The 15,898-nt window shown below is 36.5% G+C and overlaps 4 protein-coding genes across 4 annotated transcripts; 3 read left to right on the top strand and 1 right to left on the bottom strand.

Moving 5' to 3' along the window:
• Positions 1–28: 28 nt before the first annotated feature.
• Positions 29–2,625, bottom strand: LOC137715527 (uncharacterized). Its single transcript, XM_068454879.2, has 6 exons — positions 2,367–2,625; positions 2,203–2,274; positions 1,568–1,638; positions 1,045–1,216; positions 468–548; positions 29–348 (listed from the first exon to the last, which is right to left on the bottom strand). Exons 1-6 carry the CDS (start codon positions 2,505–2,507, stop codon positions 157–159), a joined length of 729 nt encoding a protein of 242 aa, XP_068310980.2. The 5' UTR covers positions 2,508–2,625; the 3' UTR covers positions 29–156.
• A 5,697-nt stretch (positions 2,626–8,322) lies between these two features.
• LOC137716446 (universal stress protein A-like protein) lies at positions 8,323–9,523 on the top strand. Its single transcript, XM_068455907.2, has 4 exons — positions 8,323–8,620; positions 8,755–8,864; positions 8,959–9,077; positions 9,201–9,523. Exons 1-4 carry the CDS (start codon positions 8,440–8,442, stop codon positions 9,274–9,276), a joined length of 486 nt encoding a protein of 161 aa, XP_068312008.2. The 5' UTR covers positions 8,323–8,439; the 3' UTR covers positions 9,277–9,523.
• A 1,909-nt stretch (positions 9,524–11,432) lies between these two features.
• Positions 11,433–13,652, top strand: LOC137715083 (small COPII coat GTPase SAR1A). The gene is made up of 3 exons (XM_068454305.2): positions 11,433–11,834; positions 12,380–12,511; positions 13,046–13,652. Exons 1-3 carry the CDS (start codon positions 11,706–11,708, stop codon positions 13,364–13,366), a joined length of 582 nt encoding a protein of 193 aa, XP_068310406.2. The 5' UTR covers positions 11,433–11,705; the 3' UTR covers positions 13,367–13,652.
• A 570-nt stretch (positions 13,653–14,222) lies between these two features.
• On the top strand, positions 14,223–15,122 carry LOC137714683 (uncharacterized). Its single transcript, XM_068453830.2, has one exon. The coding sequence runs from the start codon at positions 14,362–14,364 to the stop codon at positions 14,953–14,955; it is 594 nt and encodes a 197-aa protein (XP_068309931.2). The 5' UTR covers positions 14,223–14,361; the 3' UTR covers positions 14,956–15,122.
• Positions 15,123–15,898: the final 776 nt, after the last annotated feature.

The raw sequence follows: 15,898 nt of genomic DNA, 5'->3' as shown, positions 1-15,898 counted from the left end.
TCTTTAAATGAAGGAAAGAAAACAAAAAGAAAAAAGAATCAATAGTATTTCATTTTGTATATACGTCAGAGACAGGAGAGCGTTGATACGATGCTCTCTACTGTCTCTGTTTGTTACAAATGAATGGAAGGAAAAACAAAACAATTAGAGATTGTGTCATACAATATGATGTTGTTGAGCTTCTTCATTGTCAGCCAGGTCTTCGCTATCGGTCTCATCTTCAGAGCCTCCTTGTTCATAACGATGATATCGATGATACTGGCGGTGTATGCTGTTTTGGATGGCTGTGATTGTTCGAAATAATATGTACATTGGCAGGATAATCCCACTAGACTTTATTATAAGCACCTGAAATGCAGCCAAATCAAGATTAGCACCCGACATCATTATATTAACAAGTATTTTTAGAGGGAAGATTTGGAAGCCAAATGAAGAGTGGTAGGTGCTGTGCGGGTACTGGTACTTACAGTTAGAAGCGTGAAGGGGTAATCTTCGTCGGAACCGGTAAGCACCACAAAGAGGTGCCTCACCAGCAACACCACCGTAAACTGCAATGCAATTCAAATTCATCGTTAATTAACAGAGTTAAAGGCATGTTTCTTCTTGAGACGGTTAAACTTTTTAAAACCGTATGAATTGGGCAAACACCGTGTCATTGCGACATTTATTTTATATATACAAGGTCAAAGAAGGAAGATAACCTACATGTTTGCCACATGGAGACCAATTTGGTCAACCAAGCAAGCAATAATGCTTCTCATTCAATTCTTGAATACATATTTTCCAACGCCAACGGTCGTGGGTTGCACAATACGCATTTATTTTGTTTCACTAAATATTAGTTGACCAAGTTATAGATTGTTCGGCATATCTAAGTTGGCTAGAGCAGAAGTGCTTCTCTACGCACCTGAATTAAAATCTACATCTCTACAATTTAGATTAATTTAAAATAAACCATCGTCAATATAAAAGAATACGCTGCTTTCAGACTGCTGTATTGGCTTATGATAATGGTGCATAAAGATGTGGATGGAACAAACTTACGAGGAGAGCGAGAGATCGATAACAAGATGCACTTCTGTCAGCCGCATACGAGCATTGAGAAGAAGAGTAGCCATTTTCTATTGCTAATCTAGGGCTTCCTGCGCCCTCCTCCTCCTCCTCCTCCTCCTCCTCCTCTTGCTCTAGCTCTCTTCTCGGAACCTGCACGCTGTCTCTGTAACCAAATAAACAATTACATATTAAACATAAATCAAATCAAATCAAGGATCTGCGCAATTTAGAAACATTCCAATTAGTGGTCCTAATCACATTCCCATGTTATTAATACAAGCATTAGAATTTATGCCTACTTGCAAAACAGTCTGTCTGCCTCATTATTTAATTATATATCAACCTCAATATTGCAATAAACGTGCATTTGATTAATTATATAGAAAAAATGAAAATTGAAGGCATAATTAATATCGTAAAGCAACGAATGCGGATAATAGCAATAGGCTAGCGCTCCAATCCATATTATAAACTATATATATCTAATTCTGGATACTTAAAGATAGAGACGTACCTAATTGTTACTGCTGAGTCATCTATCTGCATCTTCTTTGGCGGTGGTGCTGTGTATCCTGGTTCGTAACTCTGCACATATACATATTTTATGGTTGGAAAAACTTCATCAACCCAATTTTTCTCTTCCAATTTAAACTGTGCTATATTATTTGCACTCCTAAAAAGTCATATCGCACTTCTTTGCTATAAAAACATAAGCGGAAATTGCACATAATGATATGTAATGAGGTTTTACAATGTCAATAACAACTCCTATCACAACACTCAGAACTCCGTCATTAATTGTGAAATGTTGTTTAGTTTTGCATCGGAACCAAGGAAGCAAATAGTACAACTTGGAACATAAACCAAAGTTACGGGAAAAGACAAATTTTAGACGCCAAGAATCCGGACAAAACAGAAAACGATGTTTTCATACATCGTTTCATCGACTTGAAAACAACAACGACATCGGACCCAATTCCATTTTTGAAGATTGAAATACGTAAACACAAAGCAAAACAGCAAAAAACAATTCATCGAATTAGAATACATATTAAAAACAAATTAAAATATGGAACACCAAACAAAAATAAGAGATGATGAAATTGGAAAAGAAGCCAAAAATGAAAAATCTGATCAGCTGATTATTACCTGAAGACATATTTCGCAGATTGTATTGCCTTTCTCATTGCACCACCTCTGTATGCAATCTCTGTGTGCAAACTGAGAACAAAAAACAGAATACATAAATCGTTTTCAGGATTATTCAGAAAGCCAAAACAAGAAGAAGAACAAAACTCGGTTTTGAGGTGTACCTTAACGGTTCCAGAGCATGCACAGGGAGCTTCCATGGTCTTATCGGAGCTTCCGGTTTCTTCTTCATGGCAAATCCTGCAGAGCGAAACTGCCAAGCATGTTTTCAAATCCTCCTCCACGTACAGTATCACGTCTCCCATAATTTTCAAAAACTCCCTCAATTCTCTCCTCTTTCTGATTCGGTGTTTCGCTGTTTTCAGAAAACGTCTCTTTAATTAAAAAAAACTCTGCCTCTGTGTGTGTCTGTGTCCAGTTCTTTCTCTCAACGTGTGCGTCTGAAAGAACGGACTTTAAATAAAAGAAAGGTGACCCGAAGTTCCAAAAATGCCCTCGCACTTATGTTAATCAAAATCAATTGAATATTCACTTTAATTTAACTAATAGTATTATTATTAGTTGTCTTGCCCTCACGCGTTTTTCACAAAACTATCAAGTCTTTGACGCCATAAATATATGGATGCACTACTTTTGTCCTGTCCTGCGCGGTCAAACACACATTCAAGTATTTAGAACGTTTAGATGAAGCAATCAATCAAAAATGAATTAAAGTAAGTGAAATATCAAATATATTTTGGAGTATTGAATACCCTGTAATTTAGAGTCATTTAGATCCAAGTGTAATGATTGTGTTAGAAAAGTGAGCAATTGTTGAATTTGAGCTAATGACTCTAAGCGACGGAATAATTTAATACTATAGAGTAATGTAATTTCATCCGAAAATAAGAGCTATCATTAAAGTAGCTGGTATTTTACAAGCATTTAGGTCTATAGTTAATAAAATGCATTTAGCTCGTATTCTTCACTTACTCCTTTTAAATTTGATATCCCAAAAGGAAGGAAGAACTAAAAGAAAAAGAAAAGCGTGAATAATATTTCGTATTTTTTTTATTTGCATAATTTTTTGGGAGAGAGGGGCAATGCCGTCAGGTTAATATATAATTTGATTGGGAAACAGTTGCCAAATTGTTGTATTGCAAATTTTATTCTTATATATTGAATTGAATATCAGTGTATTATTGGAGGAGGACACTTTTTTCCTTCCCCTCCGCGTCCAATTCGAATTCCTAGTCATCCTATGACCTATCCCTCCCACGTTTGAATTTTGAGCGTGGGATCGTTGATCAACGGTCGAAACTAACGGAACTAATTTAAACTGGAGGGGGTCCCCAGCTCTTTGATTAGACTGCCTGGAAACGTGCTCATCCAACTCCAAAGGCGCATCAGCACGGACCTGTGTGAAAGTGATTGGTCGGGGCTGCTTCTTCGTATGCTCCGCATGATATTCCTCTCTTTTTTTATCACTTATGTTTTCAGTGATATTTTTTCGAAGGATTTTCATTTTACCATCTCATATTTAGAATATATTGAACCTCATATAATATTTTTAAAACATTTCATTTTTATACCTTAACTATCATTTTATTTCAATATAATACATATATTACATTTTTCATATATTGATCCATTAAAAACTGACGTGGCTGACACTTTATGTCACGTAAGTTTGTAACTGTCAAATTTATGCCACGTGAAAAAATAATTTTTTTTATACATTAAAAATATTATAATTTTGACTCTATTTAAAAAATAAAATAAAACAGACTGAAACCCAGAAACCCATTTTCCCCGACCCCGACCTCCCTCTCCTTCACTCTCTTCACCTCTTCCCCTCCCATCCAAAAACCCACCACATCCCCCCACCGCTGCCATCGTACTTGCCGGCTCTGCTGCCCTCACTTCCCGCCATCTTCTTCCTCAGTTCCAATCTCTGCAAACCCTAATTTCAATTCTCCACTTTCCCCCTATTTCTCCACTCAATCCCTAATTCGTTTCCCAAATGCAGCGCCTCTCGTTCTCCAAATCTATGAGATTCGAAAGAGGGTCGAGCTCAAAGCCGCTGTGTCCAAGCTCGAGCGACCGTGGGAGTTTGTCGAGAAAGCTCCGCAGGTTTGTTATACGTAGAAGCTTCCCCAGGTCCTTTTATTTGGAATGGGGTTAAGATAAGCAAAAAGGTTCTTTGGGTCTTCAGAGTTGTTTTGAGTATATGGAGGGGGGGGGGGGGGGGGTGAAGAAAGTGGAGGAGAGGGAGGTGGGGATCGGGGGGAGAAATGGGTTTTTGAATTTCTGTTTTGTTTTGTTTTAGGGTTAATATTATAATATTTTTAATGTATAAAAAATTATTTTTTGTCAAGTAGCATAAATTTGGCAGCCACGTTAGCTTTTAATGGATCAATGGATGAAAAATGTAATGAATGTATTATATTGAAATAAAATAGTACGTAAGGTATGAAAGTGAAATGTTTTGAAGATATTATATGAGATTGCAATAGAGCTTAAACCTAAGGTAGTAAATGTAATTTACCCTATTTTTTCCTTATTGTAAGGTTATTTTCAGACAATGTTATATGTAGGCTAGTTTTAGCTCGACAGTATGTGAACTTCGACTTCAACAAGTGAGTTATATCCTAATCTGCAAACAATGTTAACTCAAACTCAAAATACCTTTCAAAGCTCGAGCGTTCCTCCAAAATAGTTTTTACCATAGTACACACGAGGTTTTTTTTTTCTCTTTCTTCTCTATTTGTCTAAAGATTAGTATGTAAGCTCACTCGTGAGGGAGATCAAATTTTTTAATTCAAATAATATTGTTGTAGATGATTGGTTATTAATTCAGTGTTGATTAATATGTTTATTTCTTAATGGTGACACATAATTTAGTTAGCAAATTAAATTAGTTTAAAATTTTGGACTCCTTAGCGTTATCGTTAGAAAAAAAATATAACCGAGACTATACTTAAAAAAGAAATATTTTAGAGGGAGAAAATATTCTTCAGTCAATGTTGTTATTGTTCAAGATGACACAAGTGATGATTTTAGATTTGATTTGAATGACAAGTTCAATACTATATCGCTCAATTGGTAATAGAAATATATTGTTGTATTAACATACTATTAACAATGATAATAATTCTCAAATTAATGGAAATATCAGCCTTATCCGTTTGTGTTAAAGTATAGAACGAGGCATAAGAATGGTGGCGGCATTTGTGCTTATCCCATCTCGGTCTTATCGTCTCTTCCTTTCTTTTATGTTTTGAAATTATTTAATGACAAAGCAAACAAATGGGAATGGGAATGGGAAAGGGAAAAGGGAAAAGGGAAAAGGGATTGGGATTAATTCATGGGACGACTATGTGCATAGTATTGAACTGCAACTTTCTGAAGGTTTAGGCAAGTGGTCGGCACTTTGTGGTGGGGACATTTGGAGCCAACCCAATACAATACCTCTCTCCCTCTCTCTCTCTCTCTCTCTCTCTCTCTCTCTCTCTCTATACTTGAAGAAGTCAAGAGTCCAGATGGTTCGACAATTTCATCTTTGGCAACGGCTAATGGCCTCCACCGCCCTCACGCTCCACCCTTATATGGGATCATCAAATTTGGGTCTAAAAATTCATAACTTATCACCCAAGATTCACAAGCCTACACCCGAGGCACACAAGGACACCTCATAACCAAAATCAAATTTTGCTCCATCTGAAATTTGTTTTTGACAAAACACACTTATTAACATACGTGATAAATTTAACACGTGTTTAAGACCCTACACTTAGACGACAAGTTATCCAAAGGTAAAAAATAACACAAGATGGAGGAAAATAGTTTATTTCCCTTGTAAATTTTAATTGATACATGAAATTTCAAAGGCTATGCTGTAACTAACAACCTTATTCATTGTTGAAATGAAACATAGGATCACAAGAAGCAAATAAATATTTATTTAATTTGTCTGTCTTTCAGTTTTGGTCAAACTAAGGACATAAATGGGTGAGGGAAAGCTACTAGTGAAGCCCAATTTTATAGGGCAGATATTGGGCTGGGAAAGCCCAGGACTTGAGAATACCTACCTTGAGCAGAATCAAGATTGGATGCATTCCAACACTTCCAAAACAATTTTCCCACCGATTTAAATGGAAGATATTAATATTTGGAGACCACTCGTTAGTGGATGAGGAGGTGACGATGGATTGGATTGGAGAGGGAGATGTCGAGTTGCGCAAGCTACAGTAAACAGATTTTGACATTCATTCATTCGTTTGCCTTGCCTTGCCTCGCCTTATGGATCAGTTTGACAAACATGACGCTTACCCACTTACTTCACGTATTCTCTGGTCCCGAGTCCCACCTCTGGGCGGCTGGTCCCTCATTTCCTGCTACAAGTTACTAATATTAAATTTGGATTTGATGTTTTGGAATCTAAATTATTTCATAAATATCCTATTTAAGTAGTTGAAATTCTATGATGCTCCGCAACATATTCATAACGTGTTTACGTAAGGGTAAAGGTAATGGAAATAAAAAAACGGAATTGAATTCCGATTACGGATTACTTTGGTGTTTACTAAATACTGGGGAATCAATAGTGTGATGGACCCCACCCGAAACAAGGAATGCAATTCCTAAAATTGGAGGAGTGGGATTCCCTAGATAGACGAGGTATTTGAATTCCAAGAGGGTGACGGAATCATGAATGCATTTTTTCTTCCTATTATGTCCTCATTCACATTATGCACAACTCCATTCTTATTTACATTATGCACAACTCCATGCATATACCGAAAAGAAGAAACTACAATTTGAACGAGAAAATTTAAACATTAAAGTAACTTAAATTTATAAAAAAAAATAATAAACAAAAGCATTTTTGTGTGTCTATGAAATAAAAAAGCAATTTAATTTTTTTTTCTTACTATTATATATTATATCAAATTTTATTAAAAAATTATATAAAATATTTGATTTGGGATAAGGGCATTTTAGTAATCATACTGGCTTATATTCTAATTATATTGAATTAGTAAACAATTTTATGGAATTAATGTCATTTCTATTCCGATTCCATAACATTAAAGTAAACAGCTTCAACAGGAATCTGATTTTGACTTTTTCTCATTTCAACTCCTCCTCAATTCAATTCCTTATATTTTCATTACGGTTACATAAATGTGTCATCAATGTTCTTTAACCGTTATGTTTTGATTATTGTTTGTTTGATAAAAAAGAATCTAACAATTAACAACCTCATAAGATATAATACTTCAAAGCAACAAAAATAATCCCCCTCGTAAATTACCCTAACACAACATTGTAGTGAAAAGTGGTTTCTTCTGCAAATCAAAACTTGTCATAAACAAGTGCATCTTTTGCTTTTATATATATGAAACTTTAACAAAAAAATTCTAGACGAAAAATCATATTTTTATATTAAAAAAGTCAACCTTGTTACTTTAGGAACAACTGAAAGATATTATTTATTTTTTTGGTTCGGGGAATAACTAGATATTATAAAGCTTCAGACGTAAAACAAGAGAAACAGAGAGTAAGCCAAATTGCAAATATCTGTTATGTATTGTCTGGAGGGCTACCTGTGAATTATTGGACGAGAACCTTATGATTGACTGTAACATGTCTGGTTTGGTGGGCTGAAATTTCAAACTTGGCCTGTGTAATATTTAATCAGCAGGAACCTCCGCTTTCCTCTCCTCAGCAAAGATGTTGACCAAAAGCCACAAGGATTACTTAATTTTCGAGTTGAAGGATGACTAAATATGTCATTTAATACACTGCCACGTGACAATGTTAAACACATAACAATGTGTTATTCATTTAAATTCCTTTACGATGCTAGTAATAAGTACAAATCCATTTCCTGTGGTAGCTGGTTTAAATTGTTAGTCTGTAGCCCATAGCTTTAGTTAAATTATTTGGTCATTTGCCAAACCTAGATGAGAAGGACCAGTTGTTTTCAGTGTCTGCATACTGGGGCCGGAGTTTTAATTTATTCCAGAAACTACTAACACTAATAATTTATCTGTATCCAATTAATGTAATGTAATGTAATCCCGCAGCTGAACCAAAAACATCAAAAACCACGGCAAAAGTCCCCACCCCCATATATATTTGCATTCGGGTTTGTGTTATCGATATCTCGAGGCCTCAAAGTTTTCCCAATACCACATACGCACACCAAAGTTCTTCAGGGCAAAACAGAGCAATTTTTATTGAATTATAGCAATGGAGGACGAAAAAATGAAGAGCAGAGAGCAGAAAATTGTGGTGGCAGTAGACGAGAGCGAAGAGAGCATGCATGCTCTCTCCTGGTGTCTGGGAAACCTCTCTTCTCAAAACGCAAACAACACTCTCGTTCTTCTCTATGTCAAACCGCAGCCTGTCCATTCCACTTTCGACGCTGCAGGTAATTGACGTTCCTTTGCAAATTACAACTAACTACATACTTTTTGGTTTTTATTTTGGACCTAATTAATCAATTTGGAATACTGAAATCGAAATATTGATTTGGAGTTGATGTGTGTGTACTTGATTTTGCAGCATATATGTTTTCGAGCGATGTGGTTGGAAGCATGGAAAAATACGGGACTGAGATGGTAAATTCAGTGATGCAAAGAGCCGAAGCTGTTTACAGAAATTTCCAGACCAATGTAATTACTGATTACTGCTATATGTGTTGTGTTCTGCAATTGTGTGTGTTTTTCAATTAATTAATTAATTAACTAATTTATGTGCTACATGCAGGCCCATATTGTGAGAGTAGTAGGCAAAGGAGACCCAAAGAATGTGATATGTAATACGGTTGAGAAACTCAAAGGTGACACTTTGGTCATGGGAAGCCATGGTTATGGTTTCTTTAAGAGGTATATATTATTAATTCATTCACATTAACTAATTATCTGATCCTTGTTTTCTTTTTAATGGTTTGTGATGGAACTAATGAGTTACATCTGACATCTTGTTGTAAATTTGATATTTTGTTGCAGGACTATTCTTGGAAGTGTGAGTGATTATTGTGCGAAACACGTAGAATGTCCGGTGGTGATCGTGAAGAAATCCTGATCAATGAAAATGGCCCATAATCACGATCAGATTGTAAATTTACAAAAAGCATTGGATTGGGGGTGGGGTTGCGATCAAGGGAAGGGAAGAGGTATCAGATTTCACTGATGTATGCATGTGTCGACGCTCAACAGATGAATCATTGAAAAAAATGAAGACCAGGAAAATGAATTATACATAAGAAAAGAATTATGTAACTTGTACCTGCATGTCCTAAATATGTATGATCATGATTTGTGTTTAATTATGTCCTCTATCTCCATGTGCCTTGAGGTTTAGTAAGAAAAAAGATCAAACTGCTGAACAAGAATTTGATGCAAATTCTAAAGAAGCCAACTTAAATTTAAAAGGGTGGCTAATCAAGGAGCTCGGAGAATAATAATAATCAATGTGCAAACACCAGCAGGATCGATCAATTAATCAATAATTCCAGCTTCTAATGCTAATTAATCAAAATATTGCGACACCAAGATCCACAATTCCACCGGCCGGAAAGAAGCATGCACCTCAACTTCAGTTCTTAGTTTAAAACTTCAAACTAATACCAGCTGAACTTGTGAAACCAAGCAGATAGAAGATGATTATAAATTGAAAGTATGCTTGCTCCATAAGATACCACATCAAGACTACATTCAGATGAGATGTCTTTGAAAGAGTGGAGAAAAATTTCCGAATTATTACATCTTTCACTCATATATAATAGGTTATACAACACATGATCTCCAGAAAAGAATACAAGAGCCAGATGTTTTGAAAAAAAAAAAGTATGATATTCATTAGCAATGTGGAAGAATACACACACACACACACACACATATACAATATATTGCTCCCCGAACCCTAAACCCTAAACATTGAAAACCCATTAGTTTTAAGAAGGATTGGAAGATTCTAACATATTTTCAAAAGGGAAAGCGTAACTTATTTTGTGTAGTAATGTGCACTCAAACCCAACTTTAAACCTTAAGCTCTAAACCCTGATACGATGGTTTGTAAACAAATTTTGATCATTATTGCTGATACCATAAATTAAACATTGAAAATCCAAGGTCGGAATTTGTTAAAAAAACGTCCAACGTCCTCAACAACCTTGTATTAAGTTTGTATCATTTCAAATTTAAGTATTTTGACCTTGTATATCAGATTATGCTCCGTTAGGACTCTATGTATAGCCAATATACTTGTATCTATGTATACGACAATTCAAGGAATGAAAATCATCACTTCCACAATTATTTCAGCTTTTGTATGTGCGTTTCCTTTGTTGTTTTACCTGCAGCTGCGTTTCTACATGGTATCATCTCTCTCTCTGGCTTAACACCCATTTCTCGATACTGTCTCACACTCTCCGCGATGTCACCATCTTCTTCTGCTTCTCGATTCCCAGGACCTAAAATGTGGCTCGGTTTCTGAAGCTTGCTAGCTCCAACTACCTCACCTGGCTTCGTCAGATTAACCCATTTCTTATTGGATGTTGAGGACTCTTGTTTAATTGAATTGGAAGAGGGTATTGTGTCCGTCTCCTCAGTATCATCAGGGACACATATAGCGGATAATAAGTAAAAGATAACAATCCTTACACCAACAAGGTGTTTTTATAGGTTCAAAACACAAAATCAAACCCTAATAGGTTTTTACGTCCAAATAGGAAAGAAAATAAACTATTAACTTAGTTTCAAAAGTATCCTTAAAGCTTAAAACGTTGTTTGGGATAGTAAAAAAATGTTTTTGGCCAAAATTGCCCTTATGTCATGAGCGAGGCTGGTGAGTCTTGATCCTTACGTCGTTCTCTTCGAAACGACATATTATAAGTCATATTACACCGATTATCATACATGTATTACGCTGTCCTTGCAGCTACCAATTTCTAACATTTTTCTAACAAATTTTGATTTAGTACAACTTACTACATCCACAAGCAAAAGATTAACTGTAGGACCAATTTGCTTTCGTTACGAAGGTTATGTTGTGAAACCCAGCCAATTTAAGTGAACATCAAACTTATGAAAAAGGTAAAAACATAAGTACGACTGTACAAGGATGTTAGGGTCCATGATTAATTCAAAATAATTTTTAACCGTAAAATATATAATAAACGATTAAAAAATAAAAATTTTCACAAAATAAATCCGAACGGAATTCAAATCCGATTCACCAAGCAAAACTAATGGAACGTGTGAAAAAGATTTACACGAAACCCCGCCAATCTTACATATAATATATTTTAATTAATTAATTTGAGACTTACCGGTCACCACCAAAAACTTGTAGAGCGAGCGGAGAATGAATTAGAATTAGGGATCATCGCAGGGTCAATGAACTCTCATCGGAGGCCTTGATCCGATAAGGATTCGATCGTTGTAGATCCGAGCTCGACCCGACCTATTCCGTTCCGATCCGGTGTCAGCATCAGCATCAGTAGCGGCAGCATGTTTCTGTTCGACTGGTTCTACGGTGTGCTCGCGTCCCTCGGTCTCTGGCAAAAAGAGGCCAAGATCTTGTTCCTCGGCCTCGATAACGCCGGCAAGACCACCTTGCTCCACATGTTGAAAGACGAGGTCGGTTCCTTCCTCCGCCCCCACCTTTCTTACTCTATCAGCTAATCTTTTTTAAATTCGTGCTTTAATTTCCTTATCGATTGGCTCCTACTTCGGATTCAGGTAATCAGAAACGTTCCGTTTACTTCAATTTTAATCTTTTGAATTCATAGATTAGATTAAATTTACTTTTCCTAAGTTGAAGACTGAGGATTGAGGAAAATAATTGGAATTTTAGGAGTTAGATTTACAAGATCTACAGTTTCCTGCCCAAAAAAATCTGTAAAGGGGTTAAATTATTAAGTGTTGCAACTTTGCAATTGATTACTTAAATTTAATGGCAAATCCAAAGCAATCTACAAGGGTAGCATGAATTACAAGATTCAAGTTTATGCCAAAACATGAGCTAGAAGGTCAAAGTTGAAGCAGTTACACTAATGATTAATCCATGGTTTCTTTTTCCTTTTCGTGTTCACATTGCTATGATTGTTTTGAATATTAGGTTGCTGCAAATGGATTGTTGTCTTGCGTGGTAATAATTTGAGTTTTGTTGAACTCGTTTTCAGAGGCTGGTGCAGCATCAGCCCACGCAGTATCCAACATCGGAGGAGTTGAGCATTGGGAAAATCAAGTTCAAGGCCTTTGATTTGGGAGGCCATCAGATTGCTCGTAGAGTTTGGAGGGATTACTATGCAAAGGTTAGACATACATAAAACTTGATTAACGGCCACACTTTTGCTCCATTTTCATACCTCTGCAGAGTCCCTTTCCAATCTCTTGCGTGAACCTAAACCTGCTTGCGAGAGGTCTTTTTTCTGATCATCAATGTGGTGATAAGGCTTAATTTTCGCCATAGTTCAGAAATTCATGGTTTAATGTATGATTTCTGGTCTTCTTTTTCTTGTTCGTTGAGAAAGTCTTCTTTTTTTTTTTCTTTTCACTTGAATTTTCTTTTTACTCCCTGTATTGGTGCAACAACTTCTTGGAAGCAACTAGTTCTTGTTGTCCTGGTTGAGTGTTGGTTTGTTGGCTCTGCTTAATACAACCAAATTGTGTATCTAGTGAGTTGTGCCTGAAACTATAGAACCTTGTTCCTCTGACCTTTTATGGATGTTTAAGTTTGAATTTATATTTTTTATTTTATTATCGTCCAATACATGCTGTGTTTGAACTTTCATCGGCAAGGAATGTCTCCAACATGAGCTAACATATCTACACGGTTTGCCTTACAGGTAGATGCTGTGGTGTACCTGGTGGATGCCTATGACAAGGAGCGGTTTGCAGAATCAAAAAAGGAACTAGATGCGCTCCTTTCGGATGAAGCCCTAGCCACTGTCCCATTTCTAATTCTAGGGAACAAGATTGACCTACCATATGCTGCCTCAGAGGATGAGTTGCGGTATCACCTTGGGCTGACCAACTTCACCACCGGCAAGGGGAAGGTAAACCTAACAGACTCAAATGTCCGTCCATTAGAAGTATTTATGTGCAGCATTGTACGGAAAATGGGGTACGGTGATGGTTTCAAATGGCTCTCTCAATACATCAAGTAGGAGGATGTTCGACAACGTGTACTACTCGTCGCACCTTACCTTGAAAACTTATTCGGTCCTTGTTTTATTTAGGCTCTTGGTGGGATTTTAAATTGGATCTTTGTCTTTGGATTGGTGTGGAAGGAAATATGAATGTCAATACTTTGTAAAAATTTTATTTATGACCTCAATCCTTGTCTAGTTTGTTTCTGTATTGAGCAAGAAAGTAGGATAGATATTGTGCTTGTCTTTATTTTGTCTTGTAAAAACTCGATAATATGAATTAGCGCATAATTATTGTGAAAAATACTAGATTTTAAAGTAAATTAAGCATAAGTAAAATGGGCCTCCGCAGCTGCTTGTATCATTATTAAGGCCCAAGGTCACTGTTTTATTAATTTTCCACGGTTAAATAAAAAAAAAGAAAAAGAAAAAGGAAAATCAGCAAAATAGAAGTACAGGATAAGTTCAAAGGTGAATCCTCCAAGGCTGAAAATCTCCTAATGTCCACACGGATTTCTACAGGAAAATGATAATCGCACACCAATTTTCTCTTTTGCTAATTTGCACGAAAATGATTTATGCTTGAGTGGCAATTAAATTAGTTGTACAGAAGTTAGTTAACAGGTTAACATAGTTACGCAGGATTGATGAATGATTAATCCCAGTGACTTGATCGTCAAAGATTCCTCCATCTGTAGGTTCATGTCTGTGACTGGTCCATGAAAATCAAGGTGGTAAAGTGTAACGCACTCCAAAGTTCCAAACCCAACGACCCCATCCAAGATTCCAAATTGTATTCGTTAATTAATCGTTTGTACATATAAATATATACCAAGTCAACTATATATCCGTCACCAAGATGGAGCTGGTTAACCAACATATTAAACCTATCCTAGCTATAAGCTAAGCTAAGAAGAATCCCACTGTATAAGATGTGAGTAAACCCCCGAGTCTGTTCGGCTCATTGTCAAATCCTAGTTTGCTTTTGAGCTCCTAATACTTGCTTCATCATCATGGGCAATTCCATCTCCCACAGGAAATCCCATGCCACCGGAAAAGTCATACTATCTGACGGCTCTGTGCATGAGTTCAATAAGCCCCTCACCGTTGCCGAGCTCATGCTCGAGAACCCGCAGCAAGTTGTTGTGGAATTCGGCTCTGCTGTCTCCCAAAAAAGGGCAACCCCGTTGCCTGCAGACATGAAGCTCGACATGAAAAAGGTTTACTTGATGCTGCCAATGAAGCGAGGGAAACCACTGTCGTTGTCATCCGAAGAAGTCCGCGGTGTTCTTTTAAGTGCAAATTTGGTTTTACGATCGAGGTCGCCAACGTTTTTACCTTTGTTTGCTAGAATATGCCCGGCAGGCGATCCCGGGCATGCCTTTGTGCTGCCAAACAAGGACAAGGAATCTAGTATGGAGAGGACGTCGTCCAAGGTCGTGAGCAGGCATGTGCCGGAGTTTGATCTGCCGGAAGATTTGGACTCGAGACCGGACTATTTGAGTAGGCAGCTTTCGGGCAAGAGTACTTGGAAACCGAACTTGGATACCATTAAGGAGAAGAAGGCTGACAAGAAATCTCATTGGTTATTTTCAACTTTGAAGTAAACTAATTCAGAAGAATGTTGTTGATTATGATAGATGTAACGTGAGATTAATTGTATGTGAACTATGTATTAGAGCTTAAGGGTAAGAGATATATTGTCATCGAGATGGCAAAAGGGTGTAAATTTACCTGTTCGAATCATCAGCCAGTGCTGTTGTTTTCAGTTTCATTTGGATCTTGAATGAATCAGATGTGTTTTGATAATCAAAGGGTCTTACTCTTCAATCTTCATACAAGTATTGCTAGAATATTTATGTTCAATCTTTCCCATACAATACAACAAATCATTTTCAATATTTTCATTAAATTGAATTAGTGACGGGATTTAAGGAATTAATCTAAAGAGAGATGATGATCCTTGTAGGGAATATGAATCAAGAATAATCTAAGATATCTAGCTAGCTAAAAATGGAAGGAACAAGACGAAGATCATAAACCCAGAATCTATGAATATTAAATTACTTAATGGCCTAACAATGGCATTGGGGAGACTTGGGAAGCAATCAAGGGAAAAAAACAGACTCACTCGTGGACCGGCCGGGATGCCGATCGGATTGTAGCCCATTGGAATTTGTGGCAACCAAGGCTATTGGTTTGGTTTCAAAACCTTAAAACAAGGTATTATAGTTATGTACAAGGTTGAAGATACCTACCTCCGAAATAAAGCAATTTTGAAGAAGAAGAAAATCTCAAACGGTATTAGCAATTAATTAAATTTATTTTGTTTCGTAAATTAAGCAAAACAAGAAGGGGTTTCATAGTTACAAACTCGATCATGAGCAACGTGTATGTCATAACTCAAATGAAAACACTCTTAACCATTAAGGAAAGACATATCATAAGAAATCATACTGGATAACTATTTAGTACTAATACTAATACCTTAAAATTATAAATAAAATTAAAGTATATATTGTCCGACTAATCAAAAAGTAGTCGGACATG

Source organism: Pyrus communis, chromosome 3 (genome assembly GCF_041283825.1).
Source record: "Pyrus communis isolate YQ-2024b chromosome 3, ASM4128382v1, whole genome shotgun sequence".
NCBI lineage: Eukaryota > Viridiplantae > Streptophyta > Magnoliopsida > Rosales > Rosaceae > Pyrus > Pyrus communis.
Note: the sequence above shows the minus strand (reverse complement) of the source record. Positions and strands in the feature narration are given on the sequence as shown.

Bases quoted from the DNA above. Each gene is read 5' to 3' on its own strand.
- LOC137714683 (XM_068453830.2), top strand. From the start codon at position 14,362: ATGGGCAATTCCATCTCCCACAGGAAATCCCATGCCACCGGAAAAGTC.
- LOC137716446 (XM_068455907.2), top strand. From the start codon at position 8,440: ATGGAGGACGAAAAAATGAAGAGCAGAGAGCAGAAAATTGTGGTGGCA. The intron at 8,865-8,958 runs GTAATTACTGAT...TGCTACATGCAG, and splicing joins ACAGAAATTTCCAGACCAAT to GCCCATATTGTGAGAGTAGT. The intron at 9,078-9,200 runs GTATATATTATT...ATTTTGTTGCAG, and splicing joins GGTTATGGTTTCTTTAAGAG to GACTATTCTTGGAAGTGTGA.
- LOC137715527 (XM_068454879.2), bottom strand. From the start codon at position 2,507: ATGGGAGACGTGATACTGTACGTGGAGGAGGATTTGAAAACATGCTTG. The intron at 1,639-2,202 runs GTAATAATCAGC...GTATATGTGCAG, and splicing joins TCTGCGAAATATGTCTTCAG to AGTTACGAACCAGGATACAC. The intron at 349-467 runs GTAAGTACCAGT...GCTGCATTTCAG, and splicing joins ACCCCTTCACGCTTCTAACT to GTGCTTATAATAAAGTCTAG.
- LOC137715083 (XM_068454305.2), top strand. From the start codon at position 11,706: ATGTTTCTGTTCGACTGGTTCTACGGTGTGCTCGCGTCCCTCGGTCTC. The intron at 11,835-12,379 runs GTCGGTTCCTTC...ACTCGTTTTCAG, and splicing joins TCCACATGTTGAAAGACGAG to AGGCTGGTGCAGCATCAGCC. The intron at 12,512-13,045 runs GTTAGACATACA...TTTGCCTTACAG, and splicing joins GGAGGGATTACTATGCAAAG to GTAGATGCTGTGGTGTACCT.